We start from the raw sequence: 24,618 nt of genomic DNA on the forward strand, positions 1-24,618 counted from the left end.
TCTCCTCTAAGGAGTTAGAAAAACCTTTATTACTGTGTTTATTGGGATGGTGATTCATACCAAATTCCAGGAGCTCATACCTTTACCCTTTCATGTGGCATTTGTATAATTGAAAATATTGAACGATGCTTTGTTGTATTGCTGTAAGCCAATTCCATATATCATTGCGGCAAAGATTAGATAGGTGAGCTATCAAACCTATCAAGTGATGTGAAAAAAACAAAAGCACCACTCCTTTCCCTTTGAACTGGAATAGACAATTTTTCACTGGCCTGTCCCCTGAATATCCATGTGTATGAAATATGGTGGGGTGACCCCCATTTTGTAAGGGTCAACCTCCCCCCAAAATTGCATACCTTGGGCCCAAAAATGGTTGATTTCTGGCCTTGATATAAATGTGAAAGCAACAACAGCAACTATGCAAAGGCTGCAATCCTGTCCGCACTTCTCTGAGGAGTCTGAATGAAACTCAATGGGACTTACACCTGAGTAGACCTGCATAGGATTGCATTGTAAAAACCCGGATGTTAGGGGTACACAGGGGTATCCATACCCCTAAATATTTTGTGAATCTAACGGGAGAATAAACTAATTTTTTTAAAGTTTCTTCTATATCACGGTGACATGTCAGTTCCGTTGCTACTCTCGATGGCGGCCTCATTTCCTGTCACGGTGTTTCCTGAGTCTCAGATGGAAGCGAGAGTTTAATGTGCGAAACTGTTTAATGTGGATGTGTGGTGTTTTACTGATGAAAGTCTGGCCTCACTGTGGGGCAGTATTTCAATATTAGTAGAAAAATTACTGTACTATTTTTCATGAGAGAAATCGGGAAGCTGTTATTGCACACAACCTCGTGCCAATGTAGAAGTTACTGTGAGCTGTCAGCTGTGTAAAATGAGTTAATGCATGGGTAGGCAAACTAAGGCCTGGGGGCTGGATCTGGCCCAATCGCCTTCTAAATCTGGCCCGCCGACGGGCCGGGAATCAGCGTGTTCTTACATGAGTAGAATGTATGCTTTTATTTAAAATGCATCTCTGGGTTATTTGTGGGGCATAGGAATTCGTTCAACCCCCCCCCCCCACAAAAATAGTGCGGCTCCCCACAAGGTCTGAGGGACAGTGGACCGGCCCCCTGCTGAAAACATTTGCTGAACCCTGAGTTAATGCATATTCTTTGTACTCTTGTCCATTTACTGTATTTATTTCCCCTGATTTGAACTATGAAATGGTGATCTTCCTGAGTCAAAATGAGAGTACCCCTAAACATTTTTAAAGAAAAAAAAGCACTGATGGCAAAAAAGTTCAACAACTTTGTGGGTTGCAACAACCCTAATTGCAGGGGGTTAGACCAGGGTCCTTTCCCTATGATTCTATCATTGCAAACTTCAGCCCATTTTAGAACAACTGACTTTGGGGGGAAATGGCCTGGTCTGCTCTTCTGCCTTTTACAGCATCCTTGATCTGCAGGAATCAGCAGTTGAAACTTTTACATCATGGAGACCCACGTTTTCACCATCTAATATCTGAAGATGAAAGTGGTCTGAAAGGCAAAGTAAAGGGAAAGGGAAAACAGGCAAGATCCAAGGATCCCCTGGCATGCACCTCTGGAGCAATTTATTTGATATTAATTGTGATTACAGATGTGTCATTAAGTCTTTAACAAGGGCTACTCCCTAATAATGGGACGCGGGTGGCGCTGTGGGTTAAACCACTGAGCGTAGGGCTTGCCGATCAGAAGGTCGGCGGTTCGAATCCCCGCGATGGGATGAGCTCCTGTTGCACGGTCCCAGCTCCTGCCAACCTAGCAGTTTGAAAGCGCTTCAAAGTGCAAGTAGATACTGTAAATAGATACCGCTACAGCAGGAAGGTAAACGGTGTTTCCGTGTGCTGCTCTAGTTCGCCAGAAGCTGCTTAGTCATGCAGGCTACATGACCCGGAAGCTGTCTGCGGACAAACGCGGCTCCCTCGGCCAATAACGCGAGATGAGCGCCGCAACCCCAGAGTCGGTCACGACTGGACCTAATGGTCAGGGGTCCCTTTACCTTACTCCCTAATAATAATAATATCTAATTATTCCAGATATTAAAGTGGATGTTGCTACTTTACTTTCCCCTATTTTCTTATGTTGTGTTTTGGTTTTTAAACTACCCCTTTTCTGTTTTTATTTCAAATTTATTTTAACTTACTTGCAACATTTGTAATGAAAATATTTGAGAAGGAAAGTGTATGTGCACTTGTTTGTGTATATTTGTGCTGTGAGTCAGAAAGAGAGAGAGAGAGAGAGAGAGAGAGAGAGAGAGAGAGAGAGAGAGAGAGAGAGAGAGAGAGAGAAAGTTCCTATACATCCGCTAGAGGGCAGCGAATCCAAAGGATTCAGTGTTTAGAAGCTTAAAAGATTGAATTCCTGGCCATTTGTTCCTTTCAGGAGGCATATTTCTCATTGCTGTACAATGAGAAAAATCTGCAAAGCAAATTAAGCAATGTCATTGTCATTAGTCTTCTTACTGCTCATGTGGAGTGAAAGCATGTTATTTCATCATTTGCCATGATTTCCTTTCCGGAGTTGCCACCTTTGTTCCGGCAAAATACAGGGCAGGGCAGGTTAGTTGGGGGGCTTCAACCAACCGACTTCGACCAAAACATTGCAAGATATTGCAGCCTAACAGGATGGTCCCTCTGAAGCACACACATACGCATGAATTTGTAAATCTGTCTGTTCTTGGCTACCCTGAGCTTAAATACATGACCTTTCAAACACCCTTTCAATCACATGCATTTGAAGAAGGTCCTTAACTTGACAGAGAGAGAGCGAGAGAGTCAGAAGACCTGAAATACAGGCATAGCTGCCAAGTCTCCCGTATTCCCCGGGAAACCCCCATTTTTCCTGCTGTTCCCAGCCGAAAAAACGGATTTTTTTGTTTTTCCCCGGTTTATTCTGGCGCGGCGGCCATTTTGGAACTGGGCGGAGCATGCTCAGAAGCGACTTTTGATGCTGCTCTGCCCAGTTCCAAAATGGCTGCAGCGCGACTTCTGGTGCGGTGGCCATTTTGGAACTGGGCACAGCAGCATCAAAAGTCACTTCTGAGCATGCTCCGCCCAGTTCCAAAATGGCGGCAGGGCTACTTCCGGTCTGCTACTTCCGGTCCGGTCCCTTATTTCTCGGGCTGGAACTTGGCAGGTATGAATACAGGACAAAACCGTATCAATACAGAACATAGCGTTTTACATTGAAATATGGGACAATCTTGTATTATACGAGACGGGTGGCAACTCTACCCTTTACCCTTGTAAATATTGCAAACGTTGGTTGTATTTGTTCAAAACCAAACCAAGTAAAAATTCACATTTTAGGAGGACTAGATAATGTTTATTGAATATTTTAAGAACCAGTATGAACAAATACATAGCCTAGCAGGTCTTGAGTAAATCCAGCAGAGTTAAAATAGATAGAAGAGTTTTTAATAGATAACAAATTGGATGATTGAAAAGATGTGGATTACCTGTAGTAGAAAAGCAAAAGGGTAGAAGTCGTATGGTATATGCAGTGCTTTTTTTTTTTTGCTAAAAATGTTTAGGGGTACTCTCATTTTGATTCAAGAAAATCACCATTTTAGAGTTCAAATCGGGAAATATAAATACAGTGGTGCCTCGCTAGACGAATTTAATTCATTCCACGGGTCTTTTCTTATAACGAAAAATTCGTCTAGCGAATCCCATAGGAATGCATTGAAATTTTTTTGAATTTTTTTTTGCCCATAGGAACGCATTAATTGAATTTCAATGCATTCCTATGGAAAACCGTGATTCGCTAGACGAATTTTTTGTAAAATGAATTCGTCTAGCGAGGCAACCTCCACTAGAAAAAACCTTTTGTTAAGCGAAAATTTCGTTAAGCAGGGCATTCATTAAGCGAGGCACCACTGTACAGTAAATGGACAAAAGTGCAAAGATTCACAAAATGTTTAGGGGTATGCGTACCCCTGCGTACCCCCAGACAAAAAGCACTGGGTACAGTATATGTATACATGCTGTATTTGGTATGAAGTTGTAAGTTGTAAGTTGAATACTCTCCCCAGGGAAGTTCGTCTGGTGTCTTCATTATACACCTTTAGGCACCAAACAAAAACATTCCTTTTTGACCAGGCCTTTGGTTGATCTGATTGACATCCAATACCCTTTTAAAATATGGCTCTTGTGTGTGTGTGTGTGTGTGTGTGTGTGTGTGTGTGTGTTTGGGTTGTTGTCTTCATTTTGATTATATATATTGTGGTTTTTATGTTGATCTTTTCTGTGAACTGCCCTGAGACCTCTGGTTATAGGGCAGTGTATAAATTCTAATAATAATAATAATATGGGGGAGGAGGAGGGGAGGGAGGGGGTTAAGTATGCTCTCTGTTCCTGTTTTTGAAAAAGCAAAAAATTCACATTTTGACAAATGATGATGATGATGATAAATAAAAGCAGCAATTTCTGCAGCTTGTAAGCCACTTATATAATGAATAATGTGGCGGATAATTCTATGGCAAGATACTTTGGGGTGAGCTGCTTAAGATGCAGTGGCTCTCTTGCTCGGCTGGGGTCAGTTGACATTAATTCCCCTGGGCTCATCCCATCTCAGCCAGCAGACCTAAAGATGGCTGGGCCAAAACCAGTGTCAGTCCTCCCAAAGGGGCATTCCATGGGTGTGGCAGGGGTGGGGCCGCAGGTGGGGGGGGGACTCTGCCTGCATCCTGAGCCCATTCAGTTCAGATCAGTCCGATCATGACCTGGAAACCCAGTGCAATACTTCCACCTCCCACCAAATAATTTTTAATTCTAGCAGGCATTTTAATTGAAGTTTGATTTAATAGTTCAGACTATTTTTTTAATTACTTTTTTGCATTGTTTCCTTGTATACTGCTTAGAGATAATAATAAAAATTGTAATTAATTATTTATACCCTGCCCATCTGGCTGAGTTTCCCCAGCCACTCTGGGCGGCTCCCAATCGAGTGTTAAAAACAATACAGCATTAAATATTAAAAACTTCCCAAAACAGGGCTGCCTTCAGATGTCTTTTAAAAATAGGATAGCTGCTTTTTTCCTTGACATCTGATGGGAGGGCGTTCCACAGGGCGGGCGCCACTACCGAGAAGGCCCTCTGTGCTGGACCTCAGTGTCCAGACTGAATGATGGGGGTGGAGATGCTCCTTCAGGTATACTAGGCTGAGGCCGTTTAGGGCTTTAAAGGTCAGCACCAACACTTTGAATTGTGCTCGGAAATTAACTGGGAGCCAATGTAGGTCTTTTACTTAATATGCAATCCAGTTCTTTCCATTTTCTGTGAAATCCTAACATGTCAAGAGGCATAGCTGCCAAGTTCTCCCTTTTTTTAAGGGAAATTCCCTTATGCTGAATAGGCTTCCTCACAAGAAAAGGGAAAACTTGGCAGCTATGTCAAGAGGTACCATCTGAAGAAGTGTGCATGCACAAGAAAGCTCATACCAAAATAAAAACTTAGTTGGTCTTTAAGGTGCTGCTGGAAGCAATTTTTTTATTTTGTTTCTAATAACTGTAGTTATTAATTACTTGAAAAACACAAAAGCAGCAGAGAGCTGCAGCCAACATAAAGTTACTTCCTTTTGGTAAACGTCTTTGTGTGTTTCCTTTTAAGTGGCAAGCAGCTACATTTGTCAGGAAGTGACTCAGCAGTTGAAATTAGTGCTCCATAGCTGGCCCCCAGCATCAGACACAATGCCTGAAAAATGATATAAAATAATACTTATTTAATGGTAGCCAGTAAAGGATCAGTAATGGCAGGACGTGATCATGCCCAGATCAAGGCAAATGATAGTCCCACTCTATTCAGACCACACCTGGAATAATGTGTCCAGTTCTGGGCACCACAATTAATAAAGGATATTGATAAGATGGGATGTGTGCAAAAGAGGACGACCAAGATGGTAAAGGATCTGGAAACCAAGCCTTATGAAGGATGGTTGCAGGAGTTGGGTACGTTTAGCCTGGATAAGAGGAGACTGAGAGCAGATACGATACCAATCTTCAACTTTCTCAAGGGCTGCCACATGGAAGATGAAGCAAGCTGGTTTTCTCCTGCTCTGGAGGTTGGACTCAAACCAACAGATTCAAGTTACAAGAAAGGAGATTTTCATTAAACATCAGGAAGAACTTTCTGAGGGTGAGAGCTGTTTGAATGGATTCCCCCGGGAGGTTGTGGACTCTCCTTCCTTGGAGATTTTTAAGCAGAGGTTGGATGGCTATCTGTGATGTATAACCTAGTTGAGATTCTTCCATTGCAGGGGGTTGGACTTGATGACCCTGGGGGTCCCTTCCAGCTCCACAATTCTATGATTCTAGGCAGGCTGAACAGTATCAATGTAGGATGTCAAACTCCTGTTAAGAAACAGTATGTGGGTTGTGGGTTTTGTTCCTCCTGGTAGGCCACAAGTCGTGCGGGTCTGATAAGCAGGCATATGTCTTTGTTTTTGTTTCAGTTTAAACATGGTTATTTTTCTAAACGGTAACTAAGAAGAAACAAGAGACTCTTGGCACACAAAAGTGTATGAAGAACATTTGCTAGGATTGTTTATATCAGCTTCTTCCTGGAGAATATGTTGGAGCCCAGATTCTAGCTTGGGAAGGAGAGGAGGATAGCAAAGACAAAAGCACCCAGTGTGGATTTTGAGGCAGAAGTAACATCGGGGAAAGCAAGCCCTTTTAAATATCCTTAAAAGGAATGGGGAGTGTGTGTGTTTGTGTGTGTGTGTGTGTGTGAGAGAGAGAGAGAGAGAAGAAAAAAGAAAGAAGAAAGAAAGAAAGAATTATTCACCAAAAAGAAATTACAAGGATGTAGTCCACAGGGATATTTAATGTACAGTATCCTCCCAATTCACCCAGCCAGTATACAGTGGTACCTCTACTTACAAATAACTCTACTTACTAATTTTTCTACTTACAAATGGAGCTCCGTCCGCCATCTTGGATGCGGTTTAGATAGGATTTTTTCTACCCTATTTTTAGATAGGGTTGCTTCGACTTACGATTTTTTTCTCCCAATGCATTCCTATGGGATTCAACTTACAATTTTTTTCGACTTACAAATGTGTGTTCGGAACGCATTAAATTCGTAAGTAGAGGTACCACTGTACTTAAGTCACACAACTCAGCCCATTGGAGTTGGTTCCTATGCTTCCTTGCTATGGTTAGGTCAGGTATATTGCATTTCTGTTTAAATGAATGCAATTATTTCTAAATTTGCGTCTGCACATGTACATCAGCATGTGCAATTTTTAGGCTAATATGTGCTGTATTTTGCCATTTTGGGTGTGTGTGTTGCAATTCTTTTTCCGGTGATGTGTCAGCATAGAGGGCTTCTGTCCCAGCCTGACTTCCTGCTATATTAATTACATTTATTTCAGGGCATTTCTTGCTGGCTAGGGCTGATGGGATTTGTAGTCCAAAACATCAGGAGGGTACCGGGTTGGGGAAGAATGATCTAGAGTACCACATCAGCTGGGTCTGACTCATTACCAAATGTATTATTATTATTATTATTATCATTATTATCAGGGAGTACCCATTGTTGAAGACTTGATGATGCATCGGTCATCACAATTAATATCAAATAAATTGCTCGTGTCAGTAGCAGTAGGTCGCACTTTGTTAGATAATTTAAGCAGCTCCAGCTATTTAAAATATCCAAGTTTGTTTAACATATGCCTAATTAAATTTATAATCTTACTTTAAATGCTTAATTCCAATGCAGGAAGCATTTTGAAAGGAAAATAAAGATCAGTGTGATTAAATATAATTCTCCATGTTGCTAGTTCCAAGTACCCCTTGGCAAGAAGCTGATGAACTTTGATTTATGTGGGTTTTTGTGCCAATGTACCAATGCGGATTCCATCGGAGTTAAATTAGCTTACAGGAGACCACACAATGCATTTATTATCTCCTTTGAAACAATGTTGCCAACAGTTTTTGAAAAGCAGGTTTGGAATGTGTTTTTGCAGGCATTAATTATTTTAATGAGTGATCTAATCATACTGTTTAGCTTGGGTCAGGCTATGTACGACAACAAGTCCCAGCTCGATTACTCGAGGAGCTGGAAGGTTGTGCAGTACAGAGGTTAGAGGGGAGTAGTTTGGGATTAAAAGATATGACGTGGGTCACCCAACATCCTAAGGATGCAATACTCCATCCACGCCAAGAATTCTGTCCTTTCGCTGGCTTTGAACAGAGCAGCTTTCAGAAATATCACAAGAGAGAAGCTGCAGCTGCAGAGGTTCTCCTGTGCGCAACTTGGAATTGGCATCTGAACCCTATTGAATAGCTGAAAAGCCTCTAGGGCAGGCATCCCCAAACTTTGGCCCTCCAGATGTTTTGGACTACAATTCCCATCATCCCTAACCACTGGTCCTGTTAGCTAGGGATCATGGGAGTTGTAGGCCAAAACATCTGGAGGGCCGCAGTTTGGGGGTGCCTGCTCTAGGGTCAGGCACAAACAGGTTCTCTTCTATAACTCAGGGACCACCGCCAAATTTGGCTGGACTCTACACCTTGCCTTTAAATCACTGCTATACTACTTTAACACCCATGGTTCACCCCCCCCCCCAAGAAACTGTAGTTTATTAAAGGTGCTGGAAAATGTAGATCTGTGGCAGGTCTCCTAACAACTTTCGGCACCTTTAAACTACCATTCCCATAATTGTATGGCAGACGGGCTGAGCTCCAGCTTTGAGGGCCTTCTGGCGATTCCCTCACTGCAGGAAGTGAAGTTACAGGGAACCAAGCAGCGGGCTTTCTCGGTAGTGGCGCCCGCCCTGTGGAATACCCTTCCATCAGATGACAAGGAGATAAAGAAATACACAACTTTTTGAAGACATCTGAAGGCAGCCCTGTATTGGGATTTTTTCAATGTTTGATGTTTTATTATGTTTTATATGCATTGGAAGCTGCCCAGAGTGCCTGGGGCAACTCAGCCAGATGGGCGGGGTATAACAACAGCAGCAGCAGCAGCAGCAACAACAACAGTAACAACAACAACAACAGTAACAACAACAACCAAACTATACATTAAATGTATAGTTGCTCCATTGTGTTATTCTTTCAGCATGTGTCTGTAAAGAGGTTTAAAGACTTTCTCAAGGCAAATCTAAAAAAATGTACTGTAGTATAAACACAGACAATTGAGAAACACTGGCCTGCGAGCGCTCCAATTGGAGAACAGCCTTTACCGAAGGTGTCATGGGCTTTGAAGAGGCTCAAACTCAGGACGAAAGGGAGAAGTGTGCTAAGAAATGCAATTTTTTAAAAAATGTCGTAACAATTTAGATAACTATTTTGTTGCATTTAAGATTTGTTAGCTATTTTGCCTTTCTTCTGAAGATGGGAGCAGTTTTTGAAGTTCAAATATATCGTTTTGCTGCGTGCAACATGTGAAGAGCTTTGCTGTGTCATTCTAATTGTTTATATACGCTTTTATGAGCTCTGGAAGACAACATTCAAGGGGTTGTGACTTTTTGGAATTTTTCCATCTAGGAAAGGAAATATAAAACTCCTGAGTCCTCATTTCCTTTGGAAATCTGAATCAGGGCTTGTTTGTAATTTTGAATGAATGGGTGGTTTCAAAATGATATATTCCGGGAACAGTGTGCATCTCATTGCCATCTGAGAAATAATAGACAAAGTCCACCTACCCACCCAGTTTTGTCTATAAAGATAACCTATTAGTTAATATGATTTAACATCTCAAGATTAAGGGGTGCACAAATTAAATGCCCATTTTGTGCTCATGTCCAAAAAAACACTTGGTTGAAAGACTTTGGTGCAGGGTGGCTTTGATTTAAATTGAATCGATTTTAATCACGATTTTAATTTATTATTTTTAAATCATTTATTTTTATCCACCCCGAGGCAAATTAATACTTTTTTAAGAGTGTGGAAGGTTGTATGTAAGAAGCATCATTGCCTGTGACATTGATATGCAAAACTATTCCACTTTGCATTTGGAAAAGGGATTGGGGGCTGTTTTGTGGTGTGCCCACAAGTAGCAAAAGCTGCTCAGGTGTGTTCTTTGTGGATAACAACGCCCCTATCATACCATTTTAAACCCTCTTTAAAACTGTATCCCCTGACATAAATAGCTCTGTAGCCTTTAATGGTGCCATTTGTGCACTTTCTTCTTCTTCTTCTTCTTCTTCTTCTTCTTCTTCTTCTTCTTCTTCTTCTTCTTCTTCTTCTTCTTCTTCTTCTTCTTCTTCTTCATTTTTTATGAGAAATTTCTACAAAAATTGTTTATCTCCACGGTTATCAGTACGCTTAAAAACGAAGTCTTAGGACAAACCTAGATCTGCACCGTGTATCTCTCAATAACCATTGCTTTTTTAGTGGCACAAAAACAGGAAAAAGAGTTAATGGATTAACAATAGATGAAGGGGGGGGGGAATGGTGCAAACGCATTTGATATTGTGCGCCCTCATTTGAAATAGACTGCTGGCTGGGTGTTCTTGAGGAATTCAATCGCTAACTTTAATGAGAATATTAAGTAACAGCACTATGCAAGATGGGTGAACTGAGGTAAAATTAAATTTGACATCGCCAATGGATGTCGTTCAGAGCTGTGCCCGCCTGGACGGGTAGCCTGGTACAATCGAGGTTGGATTGCTGCAATGCGTTCTTTGTGGGGCTGCCTTTGAAGATGGTTCAGAAACTGGTGCAGAATACAGTGGCCAGATTGTTGACCGGGGCAGGAACATATTGAACTTATCTGAACATATTGCCCCAATTCTGGTACAACTCAATGCAAAGTGCTGGTTTTGAGTTGTAAAGGCTTATGCAGCTCAGGACTGACCCCAATAGCTTAAGGGCCATCTCTCCCCATATGAACCAACCCAGAACCTGTAGTCTTCACCTCAAGCTTTTCTCCATGTGCTTCCTTCACAGCAGGTCCAGTGGGTGGGAACACAAGAATGAGTCTTTTCAATAGCAGCTCCCGGCTTGTGGAATGTTTCTCCCGTGGAAATTTGCCTGGTGCTCTTTTAATTTACAGTGGTACCTCTAGTTATGAACTTATTTCATTCCAGAGGTCCATTCTTAACCTGAAACTGGTCTTAACTAGAGGCGTGCTTTCGCTAATGGGGCCTCTTGCTGCCGCTGAGCCGCTGGCACACAATTTCCATTCTCATTCTGGGGCAAAGTTCTCAACTCGACGCAACTCTTCCAGGTTAGCGGAGTTTGTAACCTGAAACATTTGTAACCTGAGGCGTTTGTAACTCAAGGTACCATTATATTTTTCTAATCACTGGGCAAAAAAATATATTCCTTTTTACCTACGTTTCTGGCCTTTAATTTCGAATGGTTTTAAGTCCCCATGGCCTCTTTTGGTGGGACAGGATCTGTAAGACCTGTCTCAACATTTTTATAGATGTGTTTTTGAGGGTTTTTTAAAATTAGTTTTGAGGTTGCACTTGATTTTAGTATTTTGTTAGAAAAGCAACTAATAAGATTGAAGTTTCAGCATGGCAGATTGGATTTAAAGTGCTTCCAAACTGTTGGTTCCTAGCACTACTCAGCCATAGATCTTCTCTTGTAAGCTACATTTAAAACTACAGTTACATGTCTAGACTTTGGGGTGGGTTATAACACTTTTTGTGAGTATGCATCCTTTTTTTGTGAGTATACACCCTAGGCTGATATTTATTGAGATTACCAGCCTTTTTTGCCTAAAATTATTATTGCGCCTTGCCTGGAGTACTACTGATCAAGAGATGAGTAGGGGGGAGGGGGCAGGGTATGTTCAGGCAATGGAGGAGGAGAGCAAGGTGCAGGGAGAAGCCCTTTCGGTGCTTACGGACAGAGGGAGCTACAACTTTGGGGTCCAGATGGTTTTGGTTAGGAGGAGGGTTGCTGGATGCATTAAGGCTATCACTTTTCCTGGACCGCTCTCCAGACATCAGAATTTAGGAGACTGCAGCAATGAATGGTGACCCCGTTGGTTGTTAATCCTTTGTGTTAAATTGCAATTTATTTACTTTGTGCAAAGGAACTCAATGGGCACCAGGGGAAATTAAACCTCATCCTGTCTTCATCGGCCTGCCACCTTCTGCTAGAACGTTACAGAATGGAACGTGCAGTATGTTCCCTCCTAGATTTTCCATCCATCCATCTATCCACCTGCCCTGTAACCCATCCATTTATACACCAAACATAACGTCTTGACTGTTTCTCAACAAACGTTTCCAAAGCAGAGTACAGTAAAGATGACAGAAAACAGAATCCTAGTACCGATATCTATCTATTGCACACATGGCAATTTAAAAACAAGCAGTCAAAAGACCAAATTACACAAATGTGGTAGGCATTATAAAACGGCTACGGGCATGTACACACTGTGGGATAATGTGCATTTGAAACTGGATGCAGGCACCTTTTTGGGGTGGGGTACACATGTCATCCCCATGCCCTCCCTGTCCCACACTGTTTGTCCATATAAAATGTATTCTTGTCAGGAGCATGGGCAGGAGTCAGGCTCTGGGGCCTGTAGTGCTTTGCAGGACTGGGGCCTTCCCCAGCTTGTGCTGTAGAAGCAAGGAGTGGCCACTCAGGTGAGGCCACTTGATAACTCACTGCACCTGGTGGCAAGAGCTGGGAGGGATAAAAGTTCAGCATTTCCCTTCAGCTCTTTGCCACAGCAACGTGATCCCTGCCTTGTTGCATCTGGCCTCCTGTTCCTTGATCCTTTGCCTTGCTCCTCGACCTTTGCCTTGCCAACGCCTTGCTCCTTGACCCTTGGACCTTCGCCTTGCCGACGCCTTGCTCCTCGACCCTTGGACCTTCGCCTTCGTGACTCCTTGCTCCTCGACCTTCAGACCTTCGCCTTTGTTACGACCTGCTTCCCGACCTTCGGATCCTTGACCCTGCGACTGCCTGCTGCTGGACCCTCAGCCCTGCATCTGTTCCTGCTTCTACACCACCATCTTGCCTCTGGTCCTGACGTCCTCAGCCAGGGCTTCAACCGCCCGCCGACCGGACCGTGACAATTCTGCTGGAAGGGTTGCAATGTGTTTTGTGCTGAGATTCCTGCCATTCTCCAGAGGAGGAAGAGACTGTCCTAGACACTGTGCTTCCAAAGCAAGCCTGGGGTGTTCTTAGGTCTGCAACTGCTGTTCCTGAGCTTTCTCCTCTTGTCTTTGGAGCTTATCTGGATATTGTTGGGACAGGTTACAAAGGCAAGAACCTTATGGTTTGAGTACTTCCTAACCCCTTTCTCTCAGCTTCCCTTTTCCCAATATCGTCTCCATGGAAGGTAGCCAGCGGGTTAACAGCATACCGATCCTTGGATCTGAAGGGGTTAGATCAGGAATGGAAAAAGACTTCTCCAAGTCCATCTCCTCCTGTCTCTTTCTCCTCTGGGGTGTGTGTGTGTGGCAGGAATCATTCTGTGCGCTGTGCCTTTCACAGCCACCTTGGTGTCTTCTGAGGTCGGAATTATGCATGCGATATGGGAAGCAGTACAGTAACTTAGCTACTTCTGTATACTGACATGCACCGTTTAGCAGCGTAATAATGCACCGGTTTCCAGCCCTGCTGTGGCACTCTGTTGCAGAAGTGCTAAACAAAAGGGATTCAAATCCCCATGTCTGCACAGTGATTTTGTATTATGAGATTATACAAACCGATAGTTGAAAATGCTTGCTTACTGGTCAGAGCCTTATTTCACTTAGTGTAACACTAGACATTGGAAGGGCTTGCGCAGCGTGTTTAAAATTAGCATCGCTGCTGCTGCCAACTCATTTCAGCAAGCGCTGTTATCAACGAGCTTCTTTCTCTCTGAATAGAAGCTATAAGCTCCTAGAAAGAAGTGGTTCAAGGGCTGGGTAGCTTTTTGTCCCGGGGATTTGTAAATGCTTGGAGCACCGTGATTATTATCATCACTTGGCGTGTTAAAATTAAACTAATCTTAAAAGGCTCACAGTAACAAACAGCAGTATAGGCTTGCTATGGCCACCTGTGTTATCCATACTTACTGAAGGATTCGAAAAGGAATTATCGAGTGGGGTACTCCCTGTTCAGAATCCCAGCCTCTCAATTCCCTTTCTCCCTCCTTCTGTTTTCCATCCACCTTAGCCCAAAACAATGAGTCAGCATTTCATGACCACTGAAGATGCTCATTCCTGACTGGGCTGCTTTAGGGTGTCCCTTTGATACCTCCCACTTGTGTATTGGCTGTGCCATTTTGGCTACAAAAGCAATGGCATTCTTCCCTTGAAGATTAGAAAGAGCATTTACAAGCCTGAAGGGAGCACTGGTCGGAAGCCATAAATTCTGCATTCCAGGTGATAAGCAAGAAGTCTGTGGGACAGGAGGAGAGTGGAGCCTACCAGCTACCGAAAACAGAAATGCAAAAAAAGAGAGAGCTGCATTTCAACTTCAACAGCCTAGCCTAATTTCTCCTTAGCTTAAAAGTGGGTGGCTGCAGTTCATGGTTAAAAAGAGACTTGAACCACGGTCCTAGGTTCAGACAATATGCTAAGCCTAACCTCGCTGAGCTGCCACACTAACCTAAAAAGCTTGGGAGGGAGCAAAACAGATGTGATCTCTTCCTCAGAAGGTAGCATGTATATGCTAAGACCCAGTTTTGTTTTGTGTGGGTGTGGGCAATGACAGCTATTAACCAAGTTGCCCTAGTGCAGGCACCCCCAAACTGCGGCCCTCCAGATGTTTTGGCCTACAACTCCCATGATCCCTAACTAACAGGACCAGTGGTCAGGGATGATGGGAATTGTAGTCCAAAACATCTGGAGGGCCGCGGTTTGGGGATGCCTGCCCTAGTGCATGTGCAACTACTTGGTAAACCGGGGAAATCCATTCCTGACAGAGTGGTTTTTTTTCTTTAAAAATGTTTAGGGGTACTCTCTCATTTTGACTCAAGAAAATCACCATTTTATAGTTCAATCGGGGAAAATAAATACGGCAAATGGACAAAAGTACAAAGATTCACAAAATGTTTAGGGGTATGCGTACCTTTGTGTCCCCCTAGAAAACAAGCACAGATAATGAAGAGAATTTTAATACTCGCTTGCTGTCAAACATATGACTAAAACTCTCCTTATCATTTACCCCTTGTGTGGTAAAGCTCCTCAAAATTAGCATGCTGCTGCTGTCAGAGATAGAAATCTCCTACTTTTCCCCCAGAATGTGAGAGGCCTGCAGTATTACTTGTCTCAAATTTTCCAGGTACAAGAAAATTTAATCTCAAGGAAGCCAGCTCTGTAACAACCCCTTGTTTTGACAAATGAAGAACAAGGGTGGTTCTCCTTAGTTTAAGCCTTTTTATTATACTTTTTCTGTATGAGTAGAATAGATAGAAAGGTAAAAATGGATTAATAGGCACAAGAGAAGGATAATGATTTTTCTTGGCCTCTATTCCACCCTGTACAAGAACCCAACTATTTCGCTTGAGCTCTTTAACCCCAAGGTAGCTTTTGCCGACACTGATGCATCACCTCTCCAAGTGGTAAGGTTCACATCCAGTAAATTTCTAGATTCATGATCTAGATCCGTTACCTGGATCAGCCCTGTCATGGACATAAAGTTCGTCCTCGGTGCGGAAGCATCTAATTGTAGAGATCCCGGATCCATAATTGTTATTTCAAAGGGTTACAAGCAAGTAGCTTTATAACATTTTTATTTATTTAAAAGTATTGCAATTTATCAAAGAGGAAAATTATTATTAGTACAGTAGTATTAGTATTATTCATGTCATTTGTATACCGCTTTATATTTTTTAGGGGGGGGGAATCCCAAAGCAGTTTACAACCTACATGAAAACAGCAGATAAAACAATTCAGAATAAAACATTACTGAAGAAAGTTGAATATAAAGTATACATTTAAATGCAATTAACATTCATTCAAATATAATTAACAGGAAACTAAAATATTATCCTAAATGTTTTTTTTTTTTAAAAAAACACTACAGAGGAGGTCAACTGCAGAATTCACGTTTAGGAGAGCAAAGTTAACAAAAAATCATCTTAAACATTTCAAAAGAAAGCTTTACTAAGTGAAGTCAAATATAAAAGGCACATTTGAAACAGCATAACTAACAAAAGAATAAAATGCACTTGTGAAACACAACCACACACACTCAAAATATTGAAATGGGCTGTGTAAGGTCTTGGATAGGAACTTCTGAAACTTCTTCCCACACAGGATTTGATCCATGGTTGATGTATACCAGGGGTGGCCAACTCCCCCTTTTAGGGGTTCAGGTCAAAGTTGTTGAGCTTTTATTAGGAAGGAGGAAAGCTGGATTCTATTTTACCAACGATAAGGAAAAGGACCCAGACCAAAACCTCCCAGGAATCTACCAGTACATAGCGATCGGTCTGTTGGACATCCCTGATGTATGCTAAGAAGCCATGAAATGTCCTTGTTTATGTTTATTTTAATATTATTTTTTATTAGTTTTCCAAACTATTACAGATCAGACCAAATTACTTCAATACAATACAGGTTCCCTGCTCCTGTTGCAAACATAGATCCATCACTTCCTCCTGAACTGAACTGAACAAAGGAAGATAGGAATTAACTCTCCCAACACACCAGGTCTGAAAACAACGTTGAAATGGATTTTATGTTTGCGATAGATAACAGAGGTGCTGTATCTAAGGAAAGACTAAAGGTCAGCTGTATGGACTACAGTCAAACCTCGGTGGTTGAACGTAATCCGTTCCAGAAGACCGTTTGACTTCCGAAACGTTCGACAATCGAGGCACGGCTTCTGATTGGTTGCAAGTGCTTCTTGCACTCAAGCGGAAGCTGCGTCGGACGTTTGGGTTCCGAAAAATGTTTGAAAACCGGAGCCGTTCAAGAACCTAGGTTCGACCATAACATCAAGAGCAGGATTAAGTGGATATTAACGGAGAGATGAAGTGGAACTGTTTACGTTTGAGTTTGTGAGCATTGAAGACCACAAGCAGTAGAAATGGCAGCGGCAGCAGCAATGAAGGGAGAAAAAAAGCGGCGGCCAAGAAAACAGGGCTCTTGCTAGCCTCCAATCGGTCCCCCATTCCAAATCTCGAATGTCAATGACTCAAACAAGTTTACTAATCTAAGCATGTACCCCCATCTACAAGTATCATGAAGGCCGTATTTGTTCCCCATCTAACAAGATCCACGCATTCGTATAGATATCCACCCTCTGGTTCCCTTTCACTTACTCTCTATTTTGAAGATGGTCAGGTGAGGTCTGCAGTGAAAAGCACCCAGAGCGTTTCCTGCACAGTTCATCCAGAGACCCTGGAAGACCCACGTCGCTGTGATCACAGACGAAGCCCTGCTCGTCACTTTCCATTCGTTTGAGGCCGTGGCTGCAATAATCGCTCCTATTCCACAAAAACAAAGGGCGAATGCTATAATCTGTACTCCGGACATGTTCCCAGGGTGAAATCTCCAGAGGCTTGTTGTGCCACAACGGGAAGAGGAGCACACTTTTCGCTGTCTAGTACAACATTACACAAGGGAACAAGTGTCAATGCAGATGCAAATTTAGTTTTTCTTCATGTCTGGCTAGCATCTGAAATCAGGAGCCTCATGCTTTTGTGTGAAGAAAGGGTGCACCGTATTGGCTTGGCAATATTTAGCAACGGCAACAGATAGCAGTATTGACGTTATTAATTTGCAATTCCAGGAACACTAATTTTTGAATATATATATATATTTCTCTTCTGGCATTCTGTCATATAAGTTAATGCTTAATTTTTAGTTAATCTCAAACGCAAAACAGCTCATTGCTACAGTAAAAAAGTAAAAAGTGCAGAGTCCAAGTTGCACAGTAGCACTTGACAATTATTTTAGCAAAAGGTCATGAAAGAAACTCAGGCGTGCTTCAAGGCTGGCTCCCTTCACCAGAGGCGCCCCCCACCCCGTCTTTAAATAAATTGCAGAATTAAAATGAGTCCCATCTTTAGCATATACACATCACAGTATCTGAAGGTACTCGCCTTGCCTATTGATTTATTTTACAGATGTATTGTGGCATCATCCAGACGTGAGTTACGCCAGAAACTCGTTGAATGACCAGGGCAAAGTAGTAGTTCTCTGCCGGCTTTCCATCTGTAAAATATGAGTATTATGGACCCATCTGACAGACTGCTAGAATTATAAAGCTGAGGTATAAAGCTTCCTCCTCCTTAATCTCAGTGTAAATAGAGATTTGCCCCATGTGATAAGCTTCCCCATTAGCTCCAGTGATGAATAATTTTGCCTAAGTACTGTAGTCCTATAAAGGGACCCAGGTGGCGCTGTGGTTAAACCACTGAGCTTAGGGCTTCCTGATCAGAAGGTCGGCGGTTCGAATCCCTGTGACGGGGTGAGCTCCCGTTGCTTGGTCCCAGCTCCTGCCAACCTAGCAGTTCGAAAGCACGTCAAAATGCAAGTAGATAAATAGGAACCGCTACAGCGGGAAGGTAAACGGCGTTTCCGTGTGCTGCTCTGGTTTGCCAGAAGCGGCTTTGTCATGCTGGCCACATGACCTGGAAGCTATACGCCGTCTCCCTCGGCCAATAATGCGAGATGAGCGCGCAACCCCAGAGTCTGTCACGACTGGACCTAATGGTCAGGGGTCCCTTTACCTTTACTGTAGTCCTATACCAGACTTCAATTCTCTGATACTATAAAGAATGTCTGGGCACATACATACCCTGATAGATGTATATCACTTTTCTTTTGTATCAAGTTCTTTAAAATGGCACAGCACTTGAAAAAGCTCCTCCTTTCTCAGACATCTGCAAAACATATTCTAATATATATATTGGGCAGTTAATTTTTCTGCTTTGGGCCTAGTACGCACTGAGTTCTTTCAAAATCATCCTCAAAGAGACTTGGAAATCTGGGGAGATCTCCTTTGACTATTGCACTAGGAAGTGTCTCATACCAAATCCTTCCTCGTTTTCTCCAGTCTCAGAAAGACGAGTATTTCTATTTTCAATTTCCTCTATCCAGAGTGAGGGCCTTGCGTTGCCAGGGTTGGTGTTATGTGTTCTGACCGTCTTGTCCTTGTGAGCAACCTGGCTGGCCAAATTGTGCACAAGCTGCACTTTCAGAACCATCTTCAAAGGTAGCCTCATGCAAAACATGTTGCAGTAATCTTTACAAGTTACCAGAGCATAGGCAGCAGAAGTTAGGCTCTCCCTTGTCCAGATAGGGGTACAGCTGGGCCACCAGGCGAAGCTGATGAAAGACATTCCATGCCATTGAGGCCACCTGAACCGCAAGCAACAGTGATGGATCCAGAAATACCCCCAAGCTGCATATCTGCTCCTTCAGAGAGAATGTAACCCCATCAAGAGCAGGCAACCTCCCATCCATCTGGTCCAGGAAACCACCCACTAACAGTGCCTTATCTGAATTGAACAGTTTATTGGCTCTCATCCGGTCCACTACCTAGTCAAGTCATCCTTCCAGCACATCCATTGCCACACCTGCAAAGGAGAAGTAGAGCTGGGTGTTACTAGCATATTGCTGACAACATCCTCAGTGTTTTCTTGTAGATGTTATGTGGTCTAAACCACTGAGCATCGTGGGTTCACTGATCAGAAGGTTGGTGGCTCAAATCCCCGAGATGGAGTGAGCTCCCATTGCTCTGTTCCAGCTCCTGCCAACCTAGCAGTTCGAAAGCACACCAGTGCAAGTAGATAAATAGGTACCACTGCTGCTGGAAGGTAAACAGCGTTTCCGTGTGCTCTGGTTTCCGTCATGGTGTTCCGTTGCACCAGAAGCAGTTTAGTCATGCTGGCCACATGACCCGGGAAGCTGTCTGTGGACAAACGCCGGCTCCCTCAGCCTGAAAGCGAGATGAGCGCTGGAACCCCATAGTCACCTTTGACTGGACTTAACTGTCCAGAGGTCCTTGACCTTTTTAAAATATCACATGGACCCTGTAGAACCCCACATTGAAGACTCCATTTCAGAAAGATGCTCTTATGCACATAATGGTCAATTTTCAAAATTCTTTCATTCAGCCTTCATTGGCATAATAAAATTCTAATTGACAGTAGGTATCATTTTTCAGGAAGTTATGGAAGTTTTGTTTGAAATGTCACGATCAATATATGTACCGGTATGTTCTGAACTGCTTAGTATAAATCAAAAGAACATTAAAAAAAACTTTTAAATTGTGGTTACAATGCCACATTGAGCCCTCTTGTTAAGAAAAGCTCTGCGGGACATCATGGGATGTCACTTAGAAAACAGTTGCAGACAATTTTGCAGCGGTACACAAAGTTCTGTTCTCTAGATGCTTCATTTCCAGTAACATGGTGAAATTTCCCATGCCTGCTTCTAACTTTTGGACCATTTCAGTAATTTTAGATTGCACTGGGAGTAAAGCTGTAGATCTATCGGCCATTAGTTTGTACTGCAACTGTTTAATTTGGCCCTGAAAAACTCTCGACATCAGGAAGTCTTCGGCCATTTTGCTGCCCCCCCCACTAGCTCTTTCAGGTGCCCAGGGTCTGGGAGAGCACCCTTCTCCCTCTGGAGACCTCTGGAGTACTAAAAGGCTCCTGTGAAGTAAAACAGGACCTTTGGTTTTATTATTGGTACCAGACTATTCCTTGCTGGACTTCCCTCACTCTGAGCTGTCCATATTTTGACAACTGTCAAAAATAGGCTGCTTTCTTTGGTACCGATTTCCCTGTTGATCAGAGAACTTCACAGATATGCTGCCATTTTTATTTTGGTGACAAGCCTCACCGCCAACCCTAAAGAGTAACTTTAACCGTAAGAGATCTGCTAAGGTGTTGGATCTGCTTGGTTCAATGTAGGCACTCCCTCAGTCTAGCATTTGCTTCAGTCTACACTGTAGCTATTGTGACTTCCATGGTGGCAATAAGGTACTGTACACTTTTCCTTAGCACCTGTCATCATCATCATCATCATCATCATCATCATCATCATCATCATCATCGTATTTCATTGTTAAGTCACCTAAATATGCTAGACTTTGTACAGCAGTACTTTAAAGGCAACCCAAGGCATGTCTGGCTGGCTTAAACCCTGAAAACTATATCCACACAAAGCTTGAGGGCAAAGCTTGAGAATGTTAAAGTTAAGAAGATAGATCCTGATTGAATTGTCTGAATTCTCGACTAAATTGAGGTGGGCCTGATCTATATTCTTAAATTCCTCTTGTTTCCTGCCGTTTAAACTACATGTCATGCTAACATTTCCCCCGGAATTATGGAAGTTTTTGTTGTCGCTGCTTTAAAAAACCCCAAACAGACAGAGAGACTGCAGTATTAACCAAAAGACTAGTGAAGAGAAGGGCTTCCTAATCATTTTTCCTCCTGGGATGTTTTTCCCCACTCATGAAGGCAAAAGATGCAAGTACACATCTCTTTTCCCCTCTTGGGGTAGGGCCTTGGTTGGGTGGGGGAGATGTGATTTGCAGCAAAAGAGATCGAACAGCTGCATAAAGCCGTTTCCACTGCTGTACACATGCTGGGGGGGGGGGGCAGGGTGCATGCAAATCTAGGCCCTGTGAGTTTAGTCCTCATTGATCACAACCCTTACAAGTTTTGAAGTGGGAGGGGGAGGAAGTTAATTAATAATTTTAAGTAATTTATTTCAAAGTTAAAAGCTCATGTGTTAATCTATTTGAACCTTCCTTTTGTAATCATGCAGTACTGTAATGCGTGAATAACAACTTTATCCTTGTAGAGTACAAATGGGCCTTTGGATTGCCAGGAGACTGGCAGGTACAGAGCTTTTGGTAATGATCTCTTTCCTATTACTGCCCAACCCTGTTTAGTTTGCATAAGCTCCATAGAAGAAGCAATAAGATGGACATGTGACGTGGACTTGGGCAGGCCAAGTGAAAGGCATGTGAACACTGCAAGAAATGAAACATAATATTCTTATTGTTCATAATGAGAAAAGAGTATTGGGAAATAATTCATAATGAATTGAAAAATTTGTTTACAAGTAGTTTCCCAAACAAACAAACCAGGGTCCTTTGTGTTGAGGATAATTCAGACGGAAATTCCCAGGTGTCAAAAAAGGTTATTTATGTATGCCACTACTGCGGCCTGTGTTTTGTTAGCCCAAAAATGGAAAATGAGTGAAGTCCCAACTAAAGCAGAATGGCAACTTAAGCTGATGGAATATGCGCAGTTTGCGGACCTAACGTAAAGAATTAGAGAACAAGAAGAACATACATTTAAAGAAGATTGGAAAATGTTTATTGATTATATGGAGGGAAATTGTGTACACTTGAAAACGTCGGCAGCATTAAGATAAATTCAACAGTGTAAATAAGTTTTGATGGCCATAATAATGGAAGACTGAATGGTTTAGTTTATGTAAAATATGCAGGGATTTAGGTTATGCAAAATGAACCATGGAATGAGAAGAAGGGAAGTCACTGATACATTAAGGCTGTTTAAATTTATATTCTAAGAAAATTGCTGCCCACTTTCATACTCTGCTCAGCTTTCATACACTCTGCTACCGGTATTATAGGTGTATGAAAGGTGTGGGAAGAAGCCCACCCCTTTGCCCTCTGGCACCCTGCAACTTCCTATGTATTGTAAGACCCGTAAGAGCCAGTGTGGCGTAATGGTTAGAGTGTTGGACTAGGACCTGGGAGAACAGGGTTCGAATCCCCACTCAGTCATGAAACAACCTAGGTGATCTTAGGCCAGTCGCTATCTCTTAGCCTGACCTACCTCACAGGGTTGTTGTAAGGATAAAATGAGGAAGATAAGAATCATGTGCACCACCTTCAGATCTTTAGAAGATAAAGGTGGTTTTTATAAATGAAATAGATAAATGAAATAGAAAAGGTAGATCAGTGGCAACTAAGGCCACTATCTCACAAAGAAACTTGCCTGACCTTCTCAGTAGTGAAACAGATTTTAATCCTCGCTGGATCCAGGATCCCAGGAATTAAAAGGGACTCAGGCGTTGTACACACTACTAACCCCCTCCTCGCAACTCACAATGATATTGTTTGTCTTTATGCTTGTGTTCAATCTGCTCCGATCTCATCACTTTAGGATCCAACTCCTAGAGGCCAACGTCTCTTTGGCTCATCCCCCCCTTAAATATTTGAGGGGGCTGCTCCCCCAGTTGATGGGCATTGCCATTCAAATGGTGGTGTGCATCTGCCACGTCTTGTGATCTATTATCTATTACTTGCCCCACTTTCCAACATTTTTTTCAGGTTGCCCCCCCTGCTCATTATGATGCAGAAGCAGTTGTGGAAAAGGCCTTGGTCCAGTTTTACAGCATCTGTTTCACATGCAGGTCTCAGGTTTGGGCTGGGAATGTCTGTAGGAAATTCTGGAGAGCTGCTGCCAGTGCAGATAAATGCTCTGCTAAGTTGGATCACCGATATGTTTCACTATAAGTTAAGAGTCTTATGTGCCAAAACCTTATGAGGTTTCAGAGCTGAATTAGTTTTCTCCTCTGTGCCAGGTAGATTTTGGTTCCTTCCCCCATTGTTTTAATGCTTCAATAGTTCTTTATCTTTTAAGTAACAAAAGGTGATTGTACTGGGAACTCCTTTGTCAAAACTCCTTTCTCTCCCTAGGTCAGCAGGGAGCCACTGCCACTTGGCCAGTTTTACAAATTAAAACATTCCTGCATTGGTAACGATGGAAGCATCTGTGAATCTTTGGATCCAATTTTCCAACTGCTCCTTGTGCACGGAGAACCATCTCCCCGTTTTCTTCATGCGCCAGTTGAATTGGAGCTTTCACCTCCTCTGGGAACAAGACCTGTTACGTTTTGGACTCCAGAAGGCCCTCTTGCCTTTTATGTCACACAGTCTAGAAAACCTGAAAGAAATTCACTTTCTTTCATAGCATGCCAAAGTACTCCATCTACCTTAGTGGAAGGAAAAAGCGTGTGAGTAAAAATAGTAATGTATCAGTTGAAGAAATATTGCGGTTCTATCTATTCCTGTGTTCGTGAAACCCAGAGGCGGCCTGTGTGGCACCCTCTCTAGATCAGTGTCTCCCAAACTTGGGTCTCCAGCTGTTTTTGGATTAAAACTCCCATTACCCTAGCTAGCAGGGCCAGTGGTCAGGGATGATGGGAAATGTAGTCCAAAAACAGCTGGAGACCTGTTTGGGAAATACTGCTCTAGATGCTGTTTAATTCTCACCTTCCATCATCCCTATTAGCAATGCTGGCCGGGCTAATAGGATCTGGATAATACCATGTTGGCTTTCCCTGGTCTAACCATTATACTGCCTGTCTTTCTCTAAATATATGGTACCTTAGCTAGGGGCAGCTACCCTGGAATTACATGACAGCAAGAAAGCAGTTTAGTTTATATTCACCCCTGTTAAAAGTCATACTAGAGACTCAGCTACATTAGTTAACCCCCCCCAGCATATCGAATGTGTTATAAGCATGCAACACCAGGAGGCGCTGTGGGCGCTGGTGTTGACCTTTAAAGCCCTAAACGGCCTCGGTCCAGTATACCTGAAGGAGCGTCTCCACCCCCATCGTTCTGCCCGGACACTGAGGTCCAGTGCCGAGGGCCTTCTGGCGGTTCCCTTGCTACGAGAAGCCAAGTTACAGGGAACAAGGCAGAGGGCCTTCTC

At 42.8% G+C, this 24,618-nt stretch overlaps 1 protein-coding gene across 2 annotated transcripts in view; it reads right to left on the reverse strand.

Annotated features, from left to right (window-relative positions):
* The window catches only part of CLDN10 (claudin 10), a 78,915-nt gene that overhangs the window by 40,137 nt on the left and 14,160 nt on the right, over nucleotides 1-24,618 (reverse strand). For both annotated transcript variants that reach the window (XM_035114288.3, XM_088667521.1), the window contains one exon: nucleotides 17,224-17,388. In XM_035114288.3, the coding sequence (XP_034970179.1) occupies nucleotides 17,224-17,388 (165 nt within the window). The remainder of the gene's footprint in view (nucleotides 1-17,223; nucleotides 17,389-24,618) is intronic.

This window comes from Zootoca vivipara, chromosome 4, assembly GCF_965207765.1.
Source record: "Zootoca vivipara chromosome 4, rZooViv2.hap1.1, whole genome shotgun sequence".
NCBI classification, from domain to species: Eukaryota; Metazoa; Chordata; class Lepidosauria; order Squamata; family Lacertidae; genus Zootoca; species Zootoca vivipara.